Genomic DNA, 25522 nt, shown 5'->3' on the forward strand with positions numbered 1-25522 from the left:
CGTTTTGGTTAGATAATAATCTTTTATTTTTCTATTGATGACATCTTTGTGTGTTTCTGCTCCTTGAAGTAGAGGGATCCTGTGCGCATCCTGTGCTCATAGTATGTTCTCTAGGTCCTATATATTCTTATTACATGCACCTTGTTAGATGCAGTAATCCATTTGTTCACTCAAGAACTAGCAAGCCTTCACTATGTATCAAACACCACTCTAAGCACTGGGAATACTGTAAACATGAGGCAGATAGTCTAACAAAGGGAGATAAAACTAAACTCATAAGTTGTGTGACTTTAGAACATGAGAGCAAAGAGCAAAAGAATTATGAGAGGCGGTGCCATTTTCGATAGGATGGTCGAGGCCCACCAAGGAGCACCTAAGAGAATTCTAAATAACGTGAAGCAGCAACTCAGGCAGACATCTGGACGAGGGGCGTCCCAGGGCAAAAGGAAGAGCCAGTGCAGACATTCAGAGATGGTAAGTAGCCTGGTGTGCAGACGTTCAGAGATGGTAAGTAGCCTCCTGTGCTTCTGTACCAAAATGAAGTCCAGTGAAGTCCAGTGTGGCAAAAGAAAGTGGGAGAAAAGACCAGGGAGACTTGAGTATGTAAAGACATACGAGATTTGACTTTTCCATGGTCAACAGAGGTCATGGAAATGTATTGTCCAAACAAATGGGTCTGCGACGTTATACATTTTACATTCCCCAGACCAATGTTTTCCAAGCTATACCATGCAGGATATCTCTATCACTTACAAACTGGTTGTTTTGCAGGATGAACCACAACAATTCCAAGGGGCTGATGAAGAGACAGTACTACTGATTGGTTCCCCCCATGCCACTTGTTGGCTTTCATAATCTCATGAGTAGCACGGTCACTCCAGTACACGGAATCTTCAAAGAGACTTAGGGAGTAGGGATGCCGCAGAGTCTGTGAAGCAGAAGAGAACAATGAGAACTAGAAATAACAATGAAGATGAACAAAGTAGAAAAGGATACCTCCCCAAGAAGATGGTTTCCTTTAGCATTTAACTTAATAAAGACATAGTGAAATCATTGGTCAAGAGACAGAAAAAATATATACTTCTTGACCTATATCCCACTTACCAAGCAAAATACTTTCATGTACCTGTGTCACTTAGCCTTCATTTTTACTCTGGTAATTACACTGGGCATCCATCTTATAAACAAAAGCAAAACTGAAGTGCAGAAAGTAGGGTGACTTATGTAGATCACCTGTCTAGTTACAGGAGAGATCTCCCGGGGCCTCTTCAAGCCACAGAACTATAAACAATCACAATCTTAAATAGAAGTCAGTAACAGCTTTTTGGTAAAATACATATTTTCTCATTTAACTTGTGACAATAAATTCACCAGAATTTCCTGAATAAAAATACATAACAGGTTATGATTTCATGGAGGGAATCTACATATAATTAAAACATTATTTACATGGACTTAGAGAAGCAACGGATTAGCATCCACAGATCAACTAAGTCACACGAGCTATTAATCCTTCCTGGACGTGGCACAATCTGGCCATGAACTAGAATATTGATTTTCTGTCAGTAATAAAAGATAGGTTGACCCTTCCTCCTGTCGATATTTCCTCGATGGACCTTGTAACGTCTACGACACAACAGTGAATTTCTTAGCTTTCTTGTTACTCTATCTGCTTCCTACTAAACCATTATTGTCTTAGTTTCCTTTCCTCACTACCAACTTACCAAATCACTGGCTATCACCTGCCGCCGATTGCTTCCATCATATTCACAATAGTCTATGTAATCAAGATAGCCATCCACGAAGTACAGCAGCCTGTTGGGGTAGTCAATAGCTAAGCCATTGGGCCAGAAAACCTTCTCCTGGATAATGACGGTGCGCAGACTGCCATCCATGCTAGCTCGCTCAATGCGAGGGTGATGGCCCCAGTCAGACCAGAACATCACACAGGCACTGTGAAAAGAAACTAGTTACCGATTGGATGGGACATATTTCAAAATGGAAAATAACTGTCATTTTAAGTGACAGAATATCATGTTTAAGCTCTGCTTAAAATAACTCATCTCCAGGTCAGAATATATGCCCAGAGCTTACTCTTTCCTCTGAGAGTCACAAAGTAAAACTGTAATCATAATGCAATCACAAGCCATCTGGGTGTTTTTATAATGTTCAGAAAACATGCAGTATACTGTGACACTGAAACGTTTCAAGGCCGATTCATGTTTCTGTACAATCCACAAATAGTTGATCTAGCAAAGTTCATCTGTCCCAGTTTATCTACCCTGTCGTTTTTAAAATAAGTCAATTTATTCATCATCAGAGATTTATCATAAATTTCACGGGTGTGAAATTTACTTTACAATATCTGGGAAGTCTGCATTGCATTGAACATAATTTGCCTAACTCATCTTCCTGCAGGAAAGAATCTAAGAGAATCTAAGGAAATTCAAAGAAAGAAGCCTTCAAAGTTTTCTAAGCACATGGGAGAATTTCTTCTTCTTCCCTTTAGGGCCAGCAGGCAAAAACTTCCTTACGTGACATAAAAGGAAGTTCTAGTAAACAATATGAAACGGAAGCAGGAAAATCTGGCTGTTTTGTTGCATAACCATGAGGTACACGTGGCAGAACAAGTACCATGGCCCGTCTATGGAATATTACTGCATGCATTCATTAGACTTAATCATATATTGCCAAGCTAATAAACCAATGTGTAAATTTTGTGATATGAATATTAGCCACAGCATGTCATGTTATTTTTCCCTCGACACAATGTTAAGGCAACATCACTTAAAAAAAAAAGAAGAAGTCTTACGTAGCTCTGGGATCTAACACTAGTCCCCTTGGATTTGTTATGTTTTCACTAAGCAACACAGTCCTGTGACTCCCATCCAGTTTAGAGACTTCGATTGTTTGCAGAGAAAAGTCTGTCCAGTAAAGATTGCGTCCTACCCAATCTACTGCAATACTTTCAGTCATGGTGATGCCACTGTCAAGCGTCTAAAGACAAAAGTGAATAACGAGTGAATTCTAAAGGGAATAAATGAATGCAAACATGGAAATTATATGAAAATTGAGAATAAGGCATCTAATTTGTCCTATGATGGCTTATGAAGATTAGAAAACTTTGTCTTCCCATGTAGAAACAGTAGGGTTTTCTGGAAAAATATACAAGATTGTGTAGAACTGAATACTCTATTGTTGGCTTAGTATGTAGTTTCATTTTGGTTTCAGAATTTTTTCAGTTAAACAAAAGCTGTATCCGTTTGCTAAGCTGGCAACCCTATGAAACTTTACAGTGTTCACATGGCAAAAGTAATACCTTTATTGATTGAGTGCCAACAATTACAAAATAAATTTCTAAGGGGCGGAGGAAACATAACCATCAAGGATCAAGAAACTGAAACTCCAGGAGATTGATCAAGAAACATAACTGAATTAAAGCTAAGAAAAGCAACCTCAACAGCAAGGTCCTACTGTATAGCATGGGGAACTATATTCAGTATCCTGTAATAAACCATAATGGCAAAGAAAAGGATAAATTCTAAAAACATTTTTAAAAGATAAAAGAAAGAAAAGCAACCTCCCCTGTGTTTCCCTTATCTCTCATCCACTAGGGAAAAAATTTGCAGAAGGGACCTCCAAGATGCTGTGAGGTCTCTGCATCATACGACCTGCAATTCAGAGCCATGCATCTCCCTTCAGATCCCATCAAGTAGGAGTTAGGAACATCGGGGTCCCTTGGGTGTGATGTGGCCCAGAGGAAAACATGAGAACCACCTAAGATGAGGTAGGGCCTTCTCTCACTGGTGAGTAACAACAGCAAATAGACCCAAGACAGGGGAACTAGTCAGGTCAAAGGCCAGTAGACATGTACTTACTAGTTTTCTATCTGTTCCATTTTGAAACGCACTCCAGATTTTACCCTGAGTTCCATCCGACCAAAAGATATGACCACTGACTGAATCAAAATCAACAGCCACAATGTGAGAACCATCCTGGACAAGGGCGTGGATAGAGTGCTCCTGCCTGGAGATGTTGTCAGCAACAAGCTGGTTCTGACTCGCCACAAGTAACAGCAGACCTTCAGATGCTGTCCAAGAAGAAAATACAAGTGTCAACGATTCTGGGAGAAAAAACACTCAATATTTGATGTAATACCTTTGGTAACAGAAAGAAGACGTCATTCCACACTAGAGTAAAGGGAAAAACAAACAAAAATTCCTTTAAGAATGATGTTACCTTAACAGTTAGCTGGTTTTCATGAGCGTTGAAAGTAAGCTTTTTCGAAATATCTTTCTTCCTTGAATTACACTTTAGTGTTTATCGAAATATCAACCTGGAGTGAACTCTACTTGCATTCTTCCTGTTACTATAGTTACTTTTGTACTTGCTTATTTTGTACTTTGCATTCAGCTGTGGCAGAGACTTCTAATCATCCCCATGTCCCTCTCCTCTTCTTCCTTTCTAGTAATAAATTATGCCACTTTTTAGCACAGCACAGGGCCTACCAGCTAGAGACATTTCCCCATTTCAGTTTGGAGTGACCACATGACTAAGTTTTGAACAATAAAATGTGAACACAAACGATGTGTCAAATTCTAGGTGCCATCCTTAAAAGGAAGCTACTCGCCCCTTTCCTACTTTCTGGGAGCAGGCAAAGACTGGAGCAAAAGCAATGGATCCCGAGATGGAAGCCACACCAGCTTTTACCCCCTGAACCGTCTACCCTCCAGACTCCTGCCCGAAAAAGAAAGAAACTGCCTACTTTGTTTTAGCATTCTTTATCTGGTCACTTTTATTTATTTATTTTTTTAACATCTTTATTGGAGTATAATTGCTTTACAATGTTGTGTTAGTTTCTGCTGTATAACAAAGTGAATCAGCTATACATATACATATCTCTCATCTCCATATCCCCGCCCTCTTGTGTCTCCCTCCCACCCTCCCTATCCCACCCCTCTAGGTGGTCACTATCTGGTCACTTTTAAAGCAGCCAAAGCAATACCCTAACACATAGTACAAATACTTTCACGTAGTAGAAACTGAATTAATACTGGTTGAATTGAATTCATTAAGCATTATATAAAGATGGTGAAATTTGTTAAACGTGACATTTAATCTTAAGCTCTGGAGTGTGCTTGGTAAACTGGCTGGAGTTAGCTCACTTTCATTACCTGTAGCTTTGCAGGTCCTCTGGTCAGCGTCTAACCTGTATTCCGGATCACACCAGCACCGAAAAGAACCTCTCATATTGTAACAGTGCTGGCTACAAAAGCCTGGAATACGACATTCATTTATGTCTTCACAGGTCTTAGAGTCATTGGCAAGCAGGTATCCCAGTGGACACTGGCACTGAGCCCCATAGGGCCCTTGAATACACTGGTGAGTACAACCACCATTGGAATCTGAGCAGCTCTCCTGGTCTAGAATAAAGAAAAAGAATCACAGAGTGGAAAAGTCAGGAATCTTTGCTTCTTTGGTTCACTCAGTTGTATTATGTGTCATACAGTCTCAGGTCACCTTCAACACAATACCCAGGTAAGAGCTATGGGCAGAATCCACCTGGATGAGGTCCACAGGCTGTTCAGTGCTCCGATTTACCTGAGGATTTACCATCTTTCACATCCACTGGACTTGGACCACTTTCTTCACTACAGCCTTCTATTATAACTCCATTTAGTGCAATGAGAGAAACTTGGGGAAATATGGTGGACATCAAGAAACACAACTATCATTGGTAAAGCATGCAAAGAGACCTAAATTACTTGCCATTTGCTTCCTGTCATTCTTCTACCTACACAGAAATGGAAGATAAGACTTTGACACTGAAGAGCAGAGCTGGAAGGTCTATAAAGGAGAAAGGCAATTGGAAGACTACAGGGCACAGGTGCACTGATATGCCATCATCCTTACTTTCAGGGCTAAAACGGCAATGCCTGAAGCACCCAAAGATAGTTCATCTACCTGAGGATGCAAATGCCCTCTATTTCCATGTGTACTCTTATTTATAAGAGTCATGATATGAAACATGCACTAGAAGGGGAAGTAAGTCAAAATGATTAGGACATTTTCAGCACAAACGCAATGCGTTTAAAATCATAAGAATCTAAAATACTTTGCAATCATACCTGGCTGGGTATCATCTGAGAGTGAGCATTGATTAAAGAAGAAATAAAGAAAGGACAGTAATTAGGATTACATGCCAATCACAGGATTTTAATCATAGCAAACACAAATCCCCAGACTTCATTTGTTTTGTGGCAAGTTCTGATTGAAATCAGAAAATATTAAAGTTAGAAAAACTTATGAGCGCATTACCAACAGAACCAAATTTAATTTGACGATCTAATGAAGCAAAAACACAGAACCAGGTGCAAAGGATTTAATGAGAAATATTATCCAGTGATGATTTATTTGAATTCCATGGTGGCTATCCGGATCTACACAGATCTAAATTCAGAGAGGAACTGAGATCCCTTCCTCAAAAGCTACATGGTGACTGTGACAATGGTGATACACAGCCGGCTACTGCTCAGGATGAATTTATGGCAGTAAAGTGTGGTCAGGAAACTTACTGCAAAGTGGGGACTCATCTGTCCCACTGGGGCAGTCAGGGTTGCCATCACATACTGCACTCAGATTCACACAGATGCTATAACTGGGGCATTGCCATTGCCAACTGGGACATTGAAAGGCCTGCGTAGGGCAGTCCTTCTCATCGCTCATATCCCTGCAGTCATTATCCCCATCACAGAGCCACTCTCTGTAGATGCAGTTTCCATTGTCACACAGGAAATGAGATGAAGGGCAGGTTTTGGGGACACAGCCATTGTGCTCATCAGATCCATGGAGGCAGTCTGGGTGGCCATCACACTCCCAGATCTTCGGAATGCAGATACCATCTGCTTGGCACTGAAATTCATCTTGGTGGCACATACCAGGAGGCCTGGTTGCTGAGAGAACGAAATGGGGAAAATGGGCTTGTGAATGCAATCCATAATCCCTTTTATATAATTCCTAGACTCAGAGAAAATGATTTTGGATCAATGGCAGGTTTATAATAATGACTATGACAAATGTAATATTAAAATCTAAAATGACACGAGTCTTCTCTGACATTGTGGCACGTAGAGATCTTTATGCGTCAGATTAGTGGATCTGACAACAAAGGATGTACAACTCTTGGATAGAAGATAAGTCCCTGGGTCAAAAGAAAATTCTATTTCCTGTGTTTCTAATTATGGATTAAATGATAAAGAATCACCAGAGCATTTAAATAGAGCTTAAATAGCTACGGTGAATTGGAATTCATGGGTTTAATGTCATATATTTGGATGTTATCATTTTCCCTCAAGTGAATTATATCAGATGAAACCAGCACACATTAAGTAAACAAAAGATGACTGTAAATCCTCAATTCTTTGCAAACTTTCCACTATTCACCAAGCAGTCCTTACGAGATAAGTAAGAATTGCTTGCCTATTTCACAGGAGTAAACCCAAACTCCCTCCTAGGAACTTTTTAAGGCAATAGCAAATCAGGGGCAATGGCACTTTAACCTCAGATCACCACAGAAGAATTCCACGTTTTCAATGTGAGACAGGAAATTCAGTGATTAAGAATTTCTGGGTATTGTACACACCTATACAGTAAGCAAGCATTTAACTTTTCTTTTTGATCCATAGATTTAAACACTTCTTTTCTGATTAGGGAGGAGAATTGATAGAAGCCTACTATTTGTGGTCCAAAATACCATTATTCAAACAAACGACCACCTCACCTCATTTAATATAAAATGTGGGGAATAACAAATCCTGTCCATTATAGGTCTACAGCTTGTGGAGATTATAGGTCCAACAGATTTATAGTCCATGAAGTCCTCCCTGAATCCTCTGAAAACATTTCTTTTCTCTGAACCTTCATAGAATTTTATCTGTATCGTTTCTATAAGGCCCCTGTAACTATCTACCTTGCTTTGTTTCTTACTTCCGATAATTTCTCTTACCAGAGTCTCAGGACAAAGACCTTATGTAACATGTTAGCAGATACTAAACAAATGATTTGCTTGATTTCACCTCCCTATTGAGATTTAAAAGAAACCATTAAAATATCTTTATAAATAGTAAACCTCAAAAATGTGAAACCCACTAATTTGGTATGCCCTAGGAAAAATTAATAGTGAGAACAAAAATATCTGAGAAATATTTAACCTACTCAAGAGACAATTTGAAAGTGCCCATTTACAACCCCTCGATTCACAAATTATAAGTTGCTGTTTGGTAATGTCAAGTCGATTTTATTATATGTTCAATACTGTGTTTCTTTGACAATGCTTTGTAACTCAGGCTGCCTTCTCTCTAGTTTGTCTAAGAGAAAATATGTGGTAATATCAATACTGGTAAACATGAAATGACCCCTTCACCTGAAACATGCTAGGTATATGGTACTTACGACAATCTGTCTCATCAGAGTGGTCATTGCAGTCAAAAACACCATCACAGCGATATGTGTTGCTAATACAATTACCATTACTGACACATTTGAATTGAGAAGCAGTGCAATTAATTACTGAAAATGAGAGAGAAAAGTATTAGAAATTAAGCCAAGGAGAAAACAACTAAACATTGAGATTTTTCTAAACATCATGAATAAAAATAAAGCATTATTTACAATAGCCAAGATATGTAAGCAACCTAAGTGCCCATCAACAGATGAATGGATAAAAAAGATGTGGCATATATACACAATGGAGTACTACTCAGTCATAAAAAAGAATGAAATTTTGCCACTTGCAACAACATAGATGGACATGGAGGGTACTATGTTTAATGAAATAAGTCAGAGAAAGACAAATACAGTATAATATCACTTACATGTGGAATCTAAAAAATAAAACAAACTAGTGAAAGTAACCAAAAAGAAACAGACTCACAGATATAGAGAACACACTAGTGGTTAACAATCGGCAGAAGGAAGGGGGCAGGGCAAGATAGGGATAAGCTACAGGAATATATTATACAACAAAGGAATATAGCCAATATTTTATAATTATAAATGGAGTTAACCTTTAAAAGTTGTGACTCAGTATGTTATACACCTGAAACATATAATACTGTAAATCAACTAGACTTCAATGGATTGATTAATTAATTAATTTAAAAATGAAACAATGTACTTACTACAAGCACTCTCGTCAGAGCCATCAGCACAGTCGCTGGTCCCGTCACAGACAAAAGACAGGTCAATACATCGATGATGGGGGCAATGAAACTGACTAGGTGAGCATGTCTCTGTATGATCTAATGTCATCCAAAAACAAAACCAAGTAACAGTTTATTTCTTGTTCAGTGTGTACCAGAGCCAAACTGTAAAACGTTAAGGAAATACGTAAGTTATCTCAGTTGTATGTGTGGTCAAAATTCCTTCAAGTCAGCCAGATTGCCAAAGTCAGCCCATCCAGAGCCCAGCTAGGACACTTTTTGGAAAGAGCAACAAAAATATTACAGGGCAGAGTCAGAAACTGTGATTACACCTTGAAAAACAGACCACACTTAGAAAGTAAGCATCATGGCCTTGGACTGGCCTACACCTCCCGAATGCTGTGAAGTCCAAACTCTGCACCAAAGCTAAGGAATGGAGCCCAGCAAGGCAACATGGTCCCCACGACCACAATGCCCAGTAGCAACAGTGTAGAGACAGACCGTGATAACTGGATTTAATCCAAAATCTAAGCAGAACGATCCTCAAAACCAGGGTCCTAGCTGGCTGAAGAGACAGAGTCTTAGAGTCAGATGCGCTGCCTCCCCCTACCCGAAACGTGAAGTCATAGTAAGTATAGTCTCACAGAATGTGAAAGCTGGAGGGGATCTTAAAGCTCATCTAGCCCTGAGAAAAAGCGAATTGCCTAATCATGCAACCAAGACAGGAATTTAGTCCAGGGAACTTTGCTCCACCTTAAACTATGACTGCTGATGTGAAAACAAACGACAACCTAGAGGAAATCAGAACTCGCAAGATGAAAAGCAGGTGGGTAAGATTAATGAAATTTAAATGTCCTGTGCCTCTTTATTCTGTTGCCTTTTTGCCTGAATAAACGAACAGGAAAACCAACAGCCAAATGTCTGGATGTGTTTATATGATTTAGAAAGAAAAATTGTTTTAAATATCTGAATAGTTAGTTGAGGGATTTTATTTTCCAGTTTCTATCTGGGTGTTAGACATCAGAGACAGTCCTTGTTTTGCTTGCATAGAAAATATTTAGGAAGACTTCCCATGTCTCTGCTCCTATAGTCTATTAATACAGGGATTGACAGATGAAGAGAAGTAGCTAAGATACAACGAAAATTATGTAAGCCTTCAAGGAAAGTGCACAAGGCCTACTGACTGTTCAAATCTATTCACTAGGCTGACCAACCAAGAGAAATCAGTTCAAAACTTACCGCATGACTTTTCATCAGATCCATCCCCGCAATCATTATCTGTGTCACAGACCCAGCTCTTTGGGATACACAAGTTATTATCACAGGTGAAGAAGTCTGCACGACAGGAAGTGGGTGCTCGGGTGGGGCAGTTCTGCTCATCACTGCCATCCACACAGTCATTTTGTTTGTCACAGCGCCAGTATGAAGGAATGCACTGTCCTCCGTGGCCACACGCAAACGCTGAAGGTGCACAGGAAGTATCTACAACAGAAACGAACTGGTCATAAAGACATCTGTTTTTACCGCCTTTTAAATGAGATCTTACCTTGTAAAGAAAGGCCCATTTCTTCTCCTTTTTCAATGGGAGCGTTATACAAAATGGGCAAGTTTATTCAGCAACTATGATATGCCAGGCACTTTTCTAAGTGTTTACATTTTCTTTTCTCTCTTAATCCTCACAAGAATACTGTCAGGTACATATAATTATCTGCATCTTATAGATGAGGAAATTGAGTGCTTAGGAATCTGCCCAGGACCAAAGCTCTAGTTGGTGTGACTCTAAGGCCCGTCCTTTACTTCTAAGCTATGCTTCCTCTGATCACATGGGTCATTGGAAATTGATAAAACATTCACGTAAAATCTGCACTTTTAAAAACAAAAAGATATACACAAAATAAAACTTTAGAAATTTCAAAAATGTACAAATGAGCATTTTCATTTTCAAATGTCACTTTTCTTTCTATTAATGTTTCCTTGATAGAAATTTCTGAGATTTCAACTGTCCTCTATCTTTTTGTCTTCTGCAATAGCATTTATTATAAATGGGATTACCATCAAAAGAAGAATGTAAAGGTTAAAACCACCATTTCACCCATAATTCATTTTACACCAACAGGAGGAAAAAGGAATATTATAGCACATGAGATTTTCAAAAGCTATTATTGCAAGCACCTATTCTGTGATATTATTCTCTCCAATACTAAAGATTAGATCCAGTTTGTTTTGTTGACTTTTTGAGGAGTATGCCAAGATGCAATGACTCTGCATTGATCCAAACAGCCAATGTCAGAAAGAAATTTTGTTGAAGATAGCCCAAATCAATGCTAGAAATCATCTGCAACATTATCTATGAATGATATTCATCGCCTAGCTTCCTAAAAGCCTTTGGGGTACATATTAACAAACCGAAAGGAACATTCTTTCCTACAGCGATAACCCCAAGCCTTTTTTTTTTAAGCCCCCTCTCTCCGTTCTATTCATCCTAGGAAGTATTGCTACTGTATAGCTACTTACTAAATGTGCCACATTGAACCTCATCACTGTTATCATGACAGTCATCAATTCCATCACAGCGGTAGTGAATGGGCACACATCTGCCATTGTTACAGGGGAAGGAAAAGGCACCACACTGCTCCAACGGTGGCTCACGGGATGGGTCTTCCACGCACGTCAAACGATCGGAAGTCAGACTCATTCCATAGGGGCAACCACACACCCGCTGGAGATTTGGCACTGGGAAGCAGAAGTGGCTGCAGTCACCGTTCGGATTGGTGGGTCGGTTACAGGCGTTAGACCCTGAAAAAGCAATGCCCCTAGATAAGTGAGTCAAGCACATTTCCTTTAGGTTGATCACAGGTTTGGTTGCCAGACCCAACATTAAAAACTCGATTCCTCTTGGAAATCAACGTGCCAAATAGCACATTCAATTTAAATACAGGAAAGTGCTGAAACATGTTTTTCTCAAACACAGTTTTAAAGTTAGCCGAGTCGAACAGAAATTCTAAATCTTACACTTTAAAACTATCTGAGTGACAGGAAGATAAAACTATCAGGAGTTATATTAAATAATAAGGTACTTAAAGAGAAAAGGAGCCACCATATTAAACACATCCCTATGAAAGAAGCTAGCACCATCACTCACCGGTCTGGATTCTGGTATCATATACCTTCACACGCATTACAACACCAACGCCACTTCGGAGGACCACCAGTTGTCCACCATCTGTTTTCCTGACTCGAACAATACCACGCAGTCTCCAGTCAGTAAAATACACGTAGTCTAAGAAGGAACACGGTGATTAGTATACTCGCCACAGTTCACTTACAAATCACTTGGGAAAATGCAATATGTTTGTAATGCTTCTTCCAAATGTGGGAAGCTTCTTCCATAAATATCTGTAATATGTTTCTGTAATCATTTTCCATGACTTGTTAGTCTCTAGAAATGATTCTTTAGAAGCCTATATATATATATATATATATATATATATATATATATATATATATATATATTCCTTTTTTTTCTTAAATAAAACATTTATTTATTGACTTTTGAGCTTCTGAAGCTAAGGACCCCATATAAAACAACAGAGTTGCAAGAATACTTCCTGATACAAATTTTTCCTGCACCAGTAGAGGTGAAAATTCTATGATTTGGAGAGAAAGGGAAGAGCTCTAGAGAGGAGTGTAATATAACCAGGGAATAAAAACAATAGGAGTTGATGGTATGGATCTCTGAGAGAGACCCTACCTCTTAGAAGCCTTTTTTTAAAAATTAATTTATTTATTTATTTATTTTCTCAAACAAAAAATAAAAGTTAAATATTCAGTCAACTAACCAAATGTTTTATTTATACATAAAAGCACCATTTCAATTAAAAAAGTGACCAGCTTTTCTGGAATTGTGAGATTGCCAAATGAGGATGAGTTTTATACAACTTGTATGGTATAAATAAGACACACTTCTTTTGCTTCAAAACGTACCTTCAAAGACGGCAAGTCCAAACGGATGTGTTATCTGCTGTATACTGGCCAGGATTTTTCTATCTAACCCATCAAAGGTACTGTGCTCAATTTTATCAAAAAAGGCATCCACCCAGTACAATCGTGAAGAGCTAAAATAATAAAATACTTGGTTATTGGTTATCCAGAAACTAGCAAAGCACACTTTATACTAAGGGCATTCAAAAACAGCACGTTCAGTTGACACATTTATTAAGCAAAGTTTAATAGTTTCATGCTCTCCAGAAAGGCAAAACAATTTTTATGAAGTGATTTCCAATTGTCTTAGAAAACTTGAAATGTTATTATCTTCAAGCTAGGAATTTTACTTTTCTCCTTATTAAATCCACAAGTTAGGAAAAATATTCATAGTAACTGATGTTTAAAAGGTTAAACATGTTTCTTCCTTTTTTCTCTCCTATAAACTGCTTTTGCATTTGAGGTCTGTAAGCTTATCTACCCTGTTACCTTTTCCTATACTCCTTGACAGATTAATTTCTTAAAATTTAAATCTCATATTCCAAAAATCCTCCCACGGTGTATATAGGCAAATACACGTTTGTTGACACAATTTCCTATCCTCAAGATGCCCCCTGTAAAACCTGCACATGACCTGTACTTCATCAAATCCCTGTTCTACTTCTAGTGGGGTTTAGGTCTTGCCCTATTCTGCTTCCTCTAGCAATTTCCTCAGAATATTCATTACTACATATGTTTTCATCCCAGCAGAAGCTGGCCAACTATGTATATGTCTTCCATAGTAAGTGGGAACTCAGCAATTTGGGATGATTCCTACTTACCTCCAATCAATGGCCAACCCGTTGGGCCACCCAAGAGTAGTGTTTACTATAGGCAAAAGGTTAGATCCATCACTCCATGCTCTCAGAATTTTAGCGGGACGGTACCAATCAGTGAAGAATATATACCTAGAAAAGGAGGTAATAAATCAAAGATGTTAACATTGGGACAAACTGCATGACTTAGAGAGATTTAGCACAAACATAGATTCTCCAGAGACTTGCTGCAAATTAATTTCATTTTCTGTACGCTATTGGGTTTATATAGAAAAATATATCGAAAATACAAATGGTATTAAAATGGGCATCCAAAGCAGAGAACCGCTGTGCTAGACTTCAGGACCTAAAACTATTGTCACCAAGTAGATTCTTTAAAAAGACACAGTTCAGGTTACATTTTAAATACTTCATGCTCTTGAAATAAACTATGAGCAAGAAAACAGATTTTAATCTCTCACTTTCTTTCTGGATTAAACATCTAGGATCCACTAGATCACTCTTTAGTCATCTTCCACAAGGAATTAAATTTGCAGGTAAGCATTTCATCCCTGATGAAAAATGCATCCAAATAAACGTAACTCTTAAACGATCTTACCCAAGAGGTCTTTTTTTATCCCGAGGAGTGGCAAAAAGATAAGTGTAGGGAAAAAACCTTTTCTCTTTCATATGAGCCTTAAAAACTAAAATTAGTCTTTCCAAAAGGTAACTTTCTGAAACGTGACTTCACATTGTTTTAAATTAAGGACAGGGACTTCCCTGGTGGCACAGTGGTTAAGAATCCGCCTGCCAATGCAGGGGACACGGGTTCGAGCCTTGGTCCGGGAAGATCCCACATGCCGCGGAGCAACTAAGCCTGTGTGCCACAACTACTGAGTCTGTGCCACAACTACTGAGCCCGCATGGCACAACTACTGAAGCCCGCACGCTTACAGCCCGTGATCTGCAACAAGACAAGCAACGCAATGAGGAGACCGTGCACTGCAACAAAGAGCAGCCCCCTCTTGCCACAACTAGAGAAAGCCCACGTGCAGCAACAAAGACCCAACACAGCCAAAAATAAAAATAAATACATTTATAAAAATAAATATATGAAGGATACATCAGGAAAGGAATTTAACGCCTTTTCAAAACCCAACGCCAAAGATTTAGCTTAAGATAAATTCACTAGAAAATCAACTGTTTAACTGTCTATTGGGCAATAAAATTTCTTATCAATAACATCATCAGTTTTAAAATATGTTAGACACACAGGCTTTGCAGTCAGACAGGCCTGGAATTTGAATACTAACTATTGCTTAATAGCTGTGGGTCCTTGAGCAAGTTACTTTATCTCTCTGAGCCTCAGATTCTTTTTTTTTATTTTATAAATTTATTTATTTATTTTTGGCTGTGCTGGGTCTTCGTTGCTGTGTGAGGGCTTTCTCCAGTTGCAGCAAGCGAGGGCCACTCTTCATCGCCGTGCGCGGACCTCTCACTGTCGCGGCCTCTCGTTGCGGAGCATGGCTCCAGACGCGCAGGCTCAGCAGTTGTGGCTCACGGGCCCAGTCGCTCCGCGGCATGTGGGATCCTCCCAGACCAGAGCTCGAACCCGTGTCCCCTGCATTAGCAGGCGGATTCTCAACCACTGCGCCACCAGGGAAGCCCATGCGCCACCAGGGAAGCCCCTCAGATTCTTTATCTCCAAAACAGGTCTTGTATATACCTCACTCACAAACCAGCTTTTGGATTAGATGAGATTATGTACTATGTAAAGTGTTTGCTATGTACCCTCAATCAGGCTTTAGTGAATTACCAGTCATCTTTTTTTTTTTTAACTACTCTATTGAAACACAACTGCCTGTCTCAGACTTTATGTTAGCTATCAAGCATATTTAAATAAGAAAGGTAAGAACAAAAAGGCATGGCGTGAAATGCTCTGTCTCTTCTTGTCTGACTCCACCAATAATGCAATGGTTAAACATGAAACTTTGTCTGTGGCCTGAAAGACTTTTTATTCTGAAAACTACTGAATGATTAAGCAAGTTTTGGTAAGCTTTATATCAATACATTAAAGCAGGGAAAGAATTTGAGCCTTTCCTGATAATTCTGCTGCATATTCATTCCTTCTCCACAGAATCTGTGTCTCATTGTTTGGTCCTCTGCGACTGTGAAAAAAAACCCACACTCCAGTGAAGACTGAAAAGCCAAAGCTTAGGAGAAAGTTTTTGGAAGGAGATAAAGTGATCACTTCAGCATATGCTAAAAGGACACAATCTAAGGTGATTTCAATTTACATGGTTCAATCTTGTATTTACTGAATTTGCCAAATACCTATGGCATCACTTTGCAATGACTGTACAAGACATAAGTTTCAAGCTCTTAGGAAAACATGAACACACTTACCCAGCAATAGGATGAACTACGATTGATCGTGGGTTATTTAAATTCTGGACTATTGTGCGCCTCGATTTATCAGCTAGCCTTATGACACTGACACTCCTATAAGAAGCATCTGTCCAATAAAGATTCTTTGAAATCCAGTCAAAACTCAAACTTTCAACACTTGGCACTCTGTTAGCTGTGATAACTTCTCTTCCTGTAAATTAAAACACGGACATGGTTTAAAGTAAGCATATTTTACATGACATACATTTTCCTACCACTGCATATTTAAACTTTGTGTGAGAACTAGAGAATATTTCAGTAATGTGGAATTCTTTTAAAAAATAAAGCAACGGTAAACTGCAAAGCAACACATGAAATAAACCTAGAATCTATCCATCTCCAAAAGTTTGGATTTCAAAGAATAGATATTACTCTGATAAATAGAATCAGGAGTGGTATGGCCTGGATTTACTCCCTTGTTCAACCTTCCAGAAAAAATTTCTCAGTACAGAACATCTGAAGAAGAGATACCTGAGTTCACATACTCACAACCACCACCCACAGACAGCGCTGATAAGCTGACACCGCCAGGTACGACTGGGGGTATCTATGAGGTATTCCCGCCCAACTTTCTCATCAACAGTCTTTCATAGCCACAAAGTTGCCAAGTTTGGAAAAGACCAGCAACCAGAAAGGAAATCAGAACTGGGTACAAGGAGAAAAAAGACCACTTTCTTCTTTGTGAATTTTTTATGACCTTTCCCCCTCCTTTTTCTTTTTTTACTAAAGAAAATGTGAATCACAGGAAACTCTGCTCAACCTAAATGCAACAACCTAAATAGGAAAATGTATAACTGAATCACTTTGCTGTACACCTGAAACTATCAGAACAAAATATTCTTTAAAAAAAAAAGTGAATCAGAGTAAACAATCACATCTCTTTCTTTTGAAGGAAGAAAAACAATCCTGGTGCTTTTTCCATTCATTTATTCAGCAAATTGTAAAAAGAAAGTCCTCTGTGTGCTAGACACCATATTAGACATTGAGGAAACATGATATTGCTAATAGTATTAATAATAATAGCTTATACCGAGCACTTACTATGAGCCTAGAACTGGCCCAAGTACTTTACATGAATTCATCCATCCTCACAACAGCTCCACAGTAGGAATTATTATTATCCCTATTTTGCACATAAGGAAACTGAGTCATAGAAAAGTGAAGCATTTTGAAAGAAATGTGGACACTGTCTTCAAGGTATCTTCAAGGTAATGAAGTGGGAGAGGCGGGGGGGAGGCAATTAGGCCAAGAGGGAAAACAATAGAAGAGTAACAGGTGCTGTGATGGAGGTATGCACAGGATGGTATGGAAACCGAGGCAAAGTGCAGGTGTGGAGAGGTTTCCCAAAGGAAGTGGTGAATGGGAGGCTGCAGGAAAGCAAAGACGTGGAAGTGGGAGGGAGACAGACAGGATTCCACACGCTCCAAAGCGTGGCTGGAGGTTAATAAGTTAATGGTAGAGGCTGAAAGAAAGGAAGAAGTTTGGGTGATTACCAGATTTGGTGGTCAGGGGGAGAGGTGGTGCTCTTCCCCTAAGGCAGGGGTCTGGAGAAGTGGAATAATGGTAGACATTTAGACATATTGGTTTGGAGGTGGTTTGTGGGATATCCAGGTGAGACATACAAAAGGCAGTTGGCTCTGTGGGTCTAAACCCCAGAGAGAGAGTTTGGATGGAGATTTTCATCACCTCCTGTAAGAAGCCTTACCTGACCTTTCCCCTCATTCTCCAGGTGAGGAGGAAAAACATTCAGGAAATGGCCTATTATAAGTCTCCTCACACTGATTTATAACTTCTACATAGATGGTAACGAAAGATACGGAAGGCGCAAAATTATGCAGAAGAAAATGCAGAATAAGAAAAGAAGACCGGACTTCACTGGTGGCGCAGTGGTTAAGGATCTGCCTGCCAATGCAGGGGACACGGGTTCGAGCCCTGGTCCGGGAAGATCCCACATGCCACAGAGCAGCTAAGCCCATGTGCCACAACTACTGAGCCTGCACTCTAGAGCCCACGAGCCACAACTACTGAAGCCCGCGTGCCTAGAGCCCGTGCTCCACAACAAAGACAAGCCACCACAATGAGAAGCCCGTGCACCACAACGAAGAGTAGCCCCCACTCCCCGCAACTAGAGAAGGCCCGCGCGCAGCAACGAAGACCCAACGCAGCCAAAAATAAATACACAAATTAAAAAATAAAAATAAATTAAAAAAATAAAAAGAGGACCAATGTTGAACACTAGAGATCACAGTTGTGTATAGGACAGGCAAAGAAGAAAAGACGTGTAAGGAACACTAGAAAGAATGGTCAAGAAATAGAAGGAGATTCACGGAGTGTGTTGTCAAGGGGGAAAAAAGCATTTTAAAGAAGACGACTAAGGCGCCAAAGATAAGGATAAAGTTTATAACAAAGGGACTGGAGGTGACCAGGATAAGGGGTTTCAAGTGACATAGTGTGAAGAGGTGAGAAATGTGAAAGTAGGGCCAGGAAAGCGTAGACCAAACTTTTAAGGTGCTTGTTCATGAACTTGAGGAGAGAGGGCTGCAACTAGAGAGGAACGTGGAGTGAAGGGTGGGTTGAAGTTTTTTTAGTATGGGAGAGACTTGAGCATATCTGATGGGGAAAAGTCAGCAGAACAAGAGAAGTTGGAGAAAAGAAGGGATCATTGATGGAGCAAGTTCCCTGAGGGCTTCATTCAGCCCATCTTGACTTCAATTTGATTTCTGACAATTCAGTTTTTGCATATAAACTCATTGACACTTAACCTGCTCACTAGGAAAAACAGGGCAATGTACAAGAATACATCGCTCACGGGAGCACAAGCAGTTTAACCACTAACTATAAGAAACTTTTAAAAGGCAATTTGCTCATCATGTGGACTTGAAATTGATGTTAAAAAAACAAAACAAAACAAAACAAAAAAACCCATGATGAGAATTGCAGTTGCCAAAGCAGAAGGAAGCTGACCTGTGGAGGCATCTACAGGAGACTTAGCCTGTGTGTAGCTCAGCAGACCTAATTCTAGTCCTCAGGAAAGATGCATTCTGGTTCAAAATAACAGATTGACCACTGTGTTTAACTCCTCTTCCTTCCAAACTCCTTTTAATAATGACAGTGAAAGAACAGCAGATGAAAGATTTCCACAGAGTCTGGAAGAGAAAGAGACTTCTCCAACGTAACTCACTAAGCGAAAGGAGAGATGTGCCGGCAGGGGGGAGCGCCAACACCCACACACACAGAGCCACAGCGTGTCTGCACGCAGAAGCACCAGCTCTGAAAAAGGTAGGGGCGGGACGCTAAGGGGCCTAGTTAAAAGTTGGCATCGGAAGCGACTGGACCCAGAGGTTCCTCTCAGACCCTGAGCATGTATGACACTCCTCTCCGTCTACCTCCTCTAACAGACCAGAGATTTTCTTCTCTGGGGGACCTCAAGCACAGAGGCTGTGGGCTGAGGACACATTGCACAATGGAGGGCTGGGATCGGCACAGAACTGAGCACAGGAGGGTTATATATGTGAACACTGAACTGAATGGGCCTCAGCTCCCTGTCCTCCGTACTGCTCCCCAAACAGATACTAGCTTCCCCCTCTTACTCCTCTCACCCCAATAGGGAGAATGGAAGCAGCTACTAAGGAGAAACTGACTATCTCCAGAGAGGATTTTCTGATACTGTCATTTGGAAGCTTCCCAACAAAAAGGCTGCCTTATCACCAGCTGATGGGGCCCATTCATACCAACAGCCTTCTGATCAGCGTTTCATAGCTTTGCTCTTAATATCAAACAAGGCTCAGAGAAATTTGAAGAAAGCTTCCTTCATGAAGGAGAAAGTTGAAACAAACCAAAAGGAAAAAGGAACCCAAAGAAGATGGAAAGAGGAAAATTAATTTTTTAATGTAATTAATATCTTCATAGAATAAGAAAAGATTGAACTTTTGAAGCAAGAACAGGCTTTATTTTTAAAAAAGGAATAATCAGAGAGCAAGAAGGGGATCTTCAACATTGAAAATATAAGAGAAATTAAATATTCAATAGAAAGGCTAAAAGTAAAATGCCAAAAAGTCTCACAGAAAGTAGAACAAAATGATAGAGATGAAAACCAGGAAAGAAAAGATAAAAAAAAAAGAGATGATTAATCTAACATTCTCGAATAGAAAAAGCAGAGGCAAGAAAATTCCCAGAATAGGAGAGAAATCTCAAGATGAATGGGATAACCAAAAGATCCTAAAAGTTTCCAGAAAGGAACAAAAACCTCCCCCCAAAAAAGGTCGTACACACTGAAATGCTACTCTGGATGGCATAGGACTCTCAACACTGGCTACTAGAAGAGAGTGCAACAATGTCTTCAAATTTCTGAGGTAAAATTACTTTCATCCTACACCTAGTCAAATGATCAAGTTGGAGGGCAAAGTAAAAACACCTTCAGACTCGAAATATGTACCACCAACTCATTCTTCTTAAGAAGCTACTATATATATAATGTGTTTCAGCAAAATAAGGAAATCAGTCTGGAAAGAGAAACAAGGGGCTTGCCAGAAACAGGAAAACCAGCACAGGAAAGTGGCCAAGGGAAATCGGAAGACAAGAGTTGTGTACCAGATCCAACTGAACAGCAGAGGGGGAGAAAAGTACAGATTGTTCACATTTGATAGATACACAGACAAGCATTTGATAGATCTGTCAGAGCACTGGGGGAAAATATAATAGCTACATAGAAAACTAAGCAAATGAAGATGGAGCCATTGTTAACTGCAGGGAAAAAAAAACCAAAATTTGTTCAAGAAATGTCATCATGAATACTACTTGACTTAGCAGCGAACAGAAATTACAATCTAGCCTTTTAGGGAGAACAGGGGGAGAGGGAAGTTGGTAGAGGGGAATGTAAGGGCTAAATCCCTATCTATAACAATGAAAATAAATGTCTAATATGCAAATCAAGAAGTAGTACTGCAACAGAGAAGAACAAACCTGACTCCATATTGAATCTATTCCTTTAGCTCTAACCTTTGTGCTCTGCTGCCTGTGCTTAGTCATGCTGGCTGTGCACCTTTTGTAAAGGAACGTTGCCTATGGCCTGAAATACACAGGAAAGCCCATTCTCAAGGCTCTGATCTTTAAAGGTGTAAGACTTTTCCACTCATATAGAGATAAAAAGTTGCAGAACAGAGAATAACATTTGTCTTGTTCGTGGTTTATAAGAACACAGTGACCAGATGTACATGGACAGCTGCAAGAACAAAGGATTCCAGCACCAAGAAGTTTGCAACAACCAACCACACCCTCTCCCCTCTTAGTATAAAAGAGGCCTGAATTCTAACTCGGGTAAGATGGTTCTTTGGGACGCTAATCCACCATCTTCTCAGTCTGCTGGCTTTCTGAATAAAGTCGCTATTCCCTGCCCCAACACCTCATCTCTAGATTTACTGGCCTGTCATGCAGCGAGCAGTACAAACTTGGACTCAGTAACAGTATAAGCAAAATATTTAGAAACACGGAGACAAATAATAGAACAAACAGGTAAAAGAATGGTAAGGAATTACCTCTAGCGAGCAGGTCTGAGTTGGGGGCAGGGTGGGGCAGAGCAATAGAGTTTTTTCATTGAGAACAGCTACAATAACAGCTAACATTTACTGAATATTTACTATTTTCCAGGCATTATTCTAGGTGTTTTACATGTATTAGCCTAAAATTTTCTCAACAACCTTATGAGCTATGTAGTACCTCTATTATTATTATTATTATTATTATTCCTACTTCACAGATTTAGGAAACTGAGGTACAAAGAAAGTAACTTCCCCAAGATTACATAACTAGGAAATGTGAGGAGCCAGGATTCAAAACTAGGCAGTTTAGCTCCTGAGCTGGCCCCTCTTAGTTGCTATGTTATACTGGCTACTGATTTGTTTTTCAAATTTCAGGTTTCGACCCATTAGTGGATTCTAAAATCAAAGTACTGGATCAGGCCAACATCCAATAAAGTACCCAACTGGTAAGGTATGACTGACTATAATTTATCTTTCTGTGAGGATTATGAAGACTTTAACAGAATTCCAATCAACTGAAAACTGACAATAAATCCATATTTACATATAATTCATGTCTTTTAAAAATAAATATTATTATTCCAAGCCCAGCATTTACGTAGTGCAGCATTCCTATAGGGAGGTCATTCCATTGGCTCAGTCTGGCTGCTTGAATATAGGGAACAGCCTCTAGTTAATTAACCGATTAACAGCTTTCATACATTTGACATTGCTATTATGGAGTGTCCATAGGTTAATATTTGTCAATATTGATATTCTTAATTGTCCAATTACAACAATATTTGTTTTAAAATGCACTCTCATTTGTAACTTATTTTGAAAATAAAGGAAGTGTTCACTTAAACTTAATTCAAAAGAAAAGCAAGAGCTTTCTTTTCCCAATCTAAAAGTATTTAGCAAGCTTAGTAAAAGACCCTACTTAAGAAGTGAATGCAAAGTTTTAGTGAAAAAATTATTAGTATTATTATTGAAGACAGACAAAATATGCAAAAAAAAAACCCTTTAAACCCCTTCTCACCTGTGCCATCGATCTTTTGTTTACAAATCATGTCTTTTGTTGTATCTGAAAAAAAGATAGCCTTCTCCTGGGCATCAAAATCAATCCCAACAAAGACGGAAGCACCTCCTGTCACTGGAAGGATGACATCTGCCTGGTGAGAGAGGGTGAGCGGGATGCCACGAACAGCCACGTCAGATGAAAAGAACAGAAATCGCTCAGCAGCTGTAGAAAGAGGGACACACATAGTCAGCCACAGCATAGTTCTTGTGTTCTCCCAATTCCAGAGAAATTACTTACACACCCATAAAGTACATGTTATAATTCTGAAATAAACATTAAAAAATAAATCTGTAGAAAATGTAGTTGGAAATAATGGAAAGAAGGGAAGAAGAAAATACAGTGAAGGCAAAACAATCTTGAATTGAAGTATTACAATCTTACTTTTCCCTGAGAAATTTATCCTTAACATTTATTTATACAAAACATGGTGTCCCAGCAAGATCCTTTCTGACCCACCTCCTAGAGAAATGGAAATAAAAACAAAAACAAACGGGACCTAATGAAACTTAAAAGCTTTTGCACAGCAAAGGAAACCATAAACAAGACGAAAAGACAACCCTCAGAATAGGAAAAGATATTTGCAAATGAATCAACTGACAAAGGATTAATATCCAAAATATACAAGCAGCTCATGCAGCTAACTATCAAAAAAACAAACAACCCAACCAAAAATGGGCAGAAGACCTAAATAGACATTTCTCCAAAGAAGATATACAGATTGCCAACAAACACATGAAAGGATGCTCAACATCACTAATCATTAGAGAAATGCAACTCAAAACTACAATGAGGTATCACCTCACACCAGTCAGAATGGCCATCATCAAAAAATCTACAAACAATAAATGCTGGAGAACGTGTGGAGAAAAGGGAACCCTCTAGCACTGTTGGTGGGAATGTAAATTGATACAGCCACTATGGAGAACAGGATGGAGGTTCCTTAAAAAACTAAAAACAGACCTACCATATGACCCAGCAATCCCACTACTGGGCATATACCCTGAGAAAACCATAATTCAGAAAGAGTCATGTAGCAAAATGTTCATTGCAGCACTATTTACAATAGCCAGGACATGGAAGCAACCTAAGAGTCCATCAACAGATGAATGGATAAAGCAGATGTGGCACATATATACAATGGAATATTACTCGGCCATAAAAAGAAACAAAATTGAGTTATTTGTAGTGAGGTGGATGGACCTAGAATCTGTCATACAGAGTGAAGTAAGTCAGAAAGAGAAAAACAAATACCGTATGCTAAAAAATGGTTCTGAAGAACCTAGGGGCAGGACAGGAATAAAGATGTAGACAGAGAATGGACTTAAGGACACGGGGAGGGGGAAGGGTAAGCTGGAATGAAGTGAAAGAGTGTCATTGACATATATACACTACCTAACGTAAAATAGATAGCTAGTGGGAAGCAGCCACATAGCACAGGGAGATCAGCTCGGTGCTTTGTGACCACCTAGAGGGGTGGGATAGGGAGGGTGGGAGGGAGACACAAGAGGGAAGGGATATGGGGATATATATATACGTATAGCTGATTCACTTTGTTATACAACAGCAACTAACACAACAATGTAAAGTAATTATACTCCAATAAAGATGTTAAAAAAAAAAACATGGTGTCCATATGCTTAATTTCTAAATTGGTATTAACTGCATAATAATCCCCTCAAAATTCTCCAGTTACATTAACTTTTGTATAGAGATCTATATCAAAAATCCTATTGCAGTTTGGGGGATATTAAGACCAGCAAAAAAGAAGCTTGACAGCCACCAGGTAAGTTCTTTAGAAAGAAATAAAGGAAGGAAAGAAGAAGGGGAGTGGAGGAATGGAGGAAACAGGAAGAAGGAATGATGTGTAAGATCAAAGAAGGAGACAGTGACAGTGTCCCAGGAAATCAAAAAGAAACATATGGTTTTTTAAACGAGGGTGATTTTTATCTGAATCTAGGGTTACCTACAAAGTGAACAAATTTGTTTAAGTTAAAATAAGAGAATTTACATACTAAGCCAGAAAGAAGCAGCACCATCTAGGGAGTAAGAATTTGCCACAGGCATTAAAAAGGAGAGTTGTCAAAGGGAACATAAGAGAAACAAATATTGTAGGAGTGCATTTCATCATCAGCTGAAGCCAAGGCAGTAGCCTATTTTAATTGTGAGTAGATGTGCAGGTGACCAAAGAGGAGGACAGGAAGCATTTAGGGTAAGAATGAAACCCAGAGCATAGAGGCAGAAATAAAGAGAAAATCTGAATTGAGGAGTAAACACTAGATGAAGAAATGAGCCACCCAACACTTAGGAGTTTAGTTTGGAATACAGCAGTAAAGCCAGGTGGGATCAAGATGTGATTACTTGACTTAGGCAAAATTGGTGAACTAAGAGAGGTCAATAAAAGTGATGGAAAGTGCTCCCCATTAGAGTTAAGACTAACATCTACATGGTAGAGAAAAGAACTCAAAATTAAATCCTACAGAATTTCAAGAGCATAGTTTGAAA

At 39.3% G+C, this 25522-nt stretch overlaps 1 protein-coding gene across 1 annotated transcript in view; it reads right to left on the minus strand.

The window, feature by feature from the left end:
* LRP2 (LDL receptor related protein 2) overlaps positions 1-25522 on the minus strand; it is a 178405-nt gene that overhangs the window by 88703 nt on the left and 64180 nt on the right. Inside the window, exons 17-31 of the mRNA XM_065880144.1 lie at positions 22979-23182; positions 16382-16574; positions 14003-14128; positions 13185-13315; positions 12343-12480; positions 11715-11996; positions 10440-10682; positions 9180-9299; positions 8452-8568; positions 6576-6953; positions 5166-5423; positions 3879-4081; positions 2813-2997; positions 1725-1953; positions 754-928 (exon numbers count right to left, since the gene is read on the minus strand). Coding sequence (XP_065736216.1) covers positions 754-928; positions 1725-1953; positions 2813-2997; positions 3879-4081; positions 5166-5423; positions 6576-6953; positions 8452-8568; positions 9180-9299; positions 10440-10682; positions 11715-11996; positions 12343-12480; positions 13185-13315; positions 14003-14128; positions 16382-16574; positions 22979-23182 — 2982 coding nt within the window. The remainder of the gene's footprint in view (positions 1-753; positions 929-1724; positions 1954-2812; positions 2998-3878; positions 4082-5165; positions 5424-6575; positions 6954-8451; positions 8569-9179; positions 9300-10439; positions 10683-11714; positions 11997-12342; positions 12481-13184; positions 13316-14002; positions 14129-16381; positions 16575-22978; positions 23183-25522) is intronic.

This window comes from Phocoena phocoena, chromosome 7 (genome assembly GCF_963924675.1).
Source record: "Phocoena phocoena chromosome 7, mPhoPho1.1, whole genome shotgun sequence".
NCBI lineage: Eukaryota > Metazoa > Chordata > Mammalia > Artiodactyla > Phocoenidae > Phocoena > Phocoena phocoena.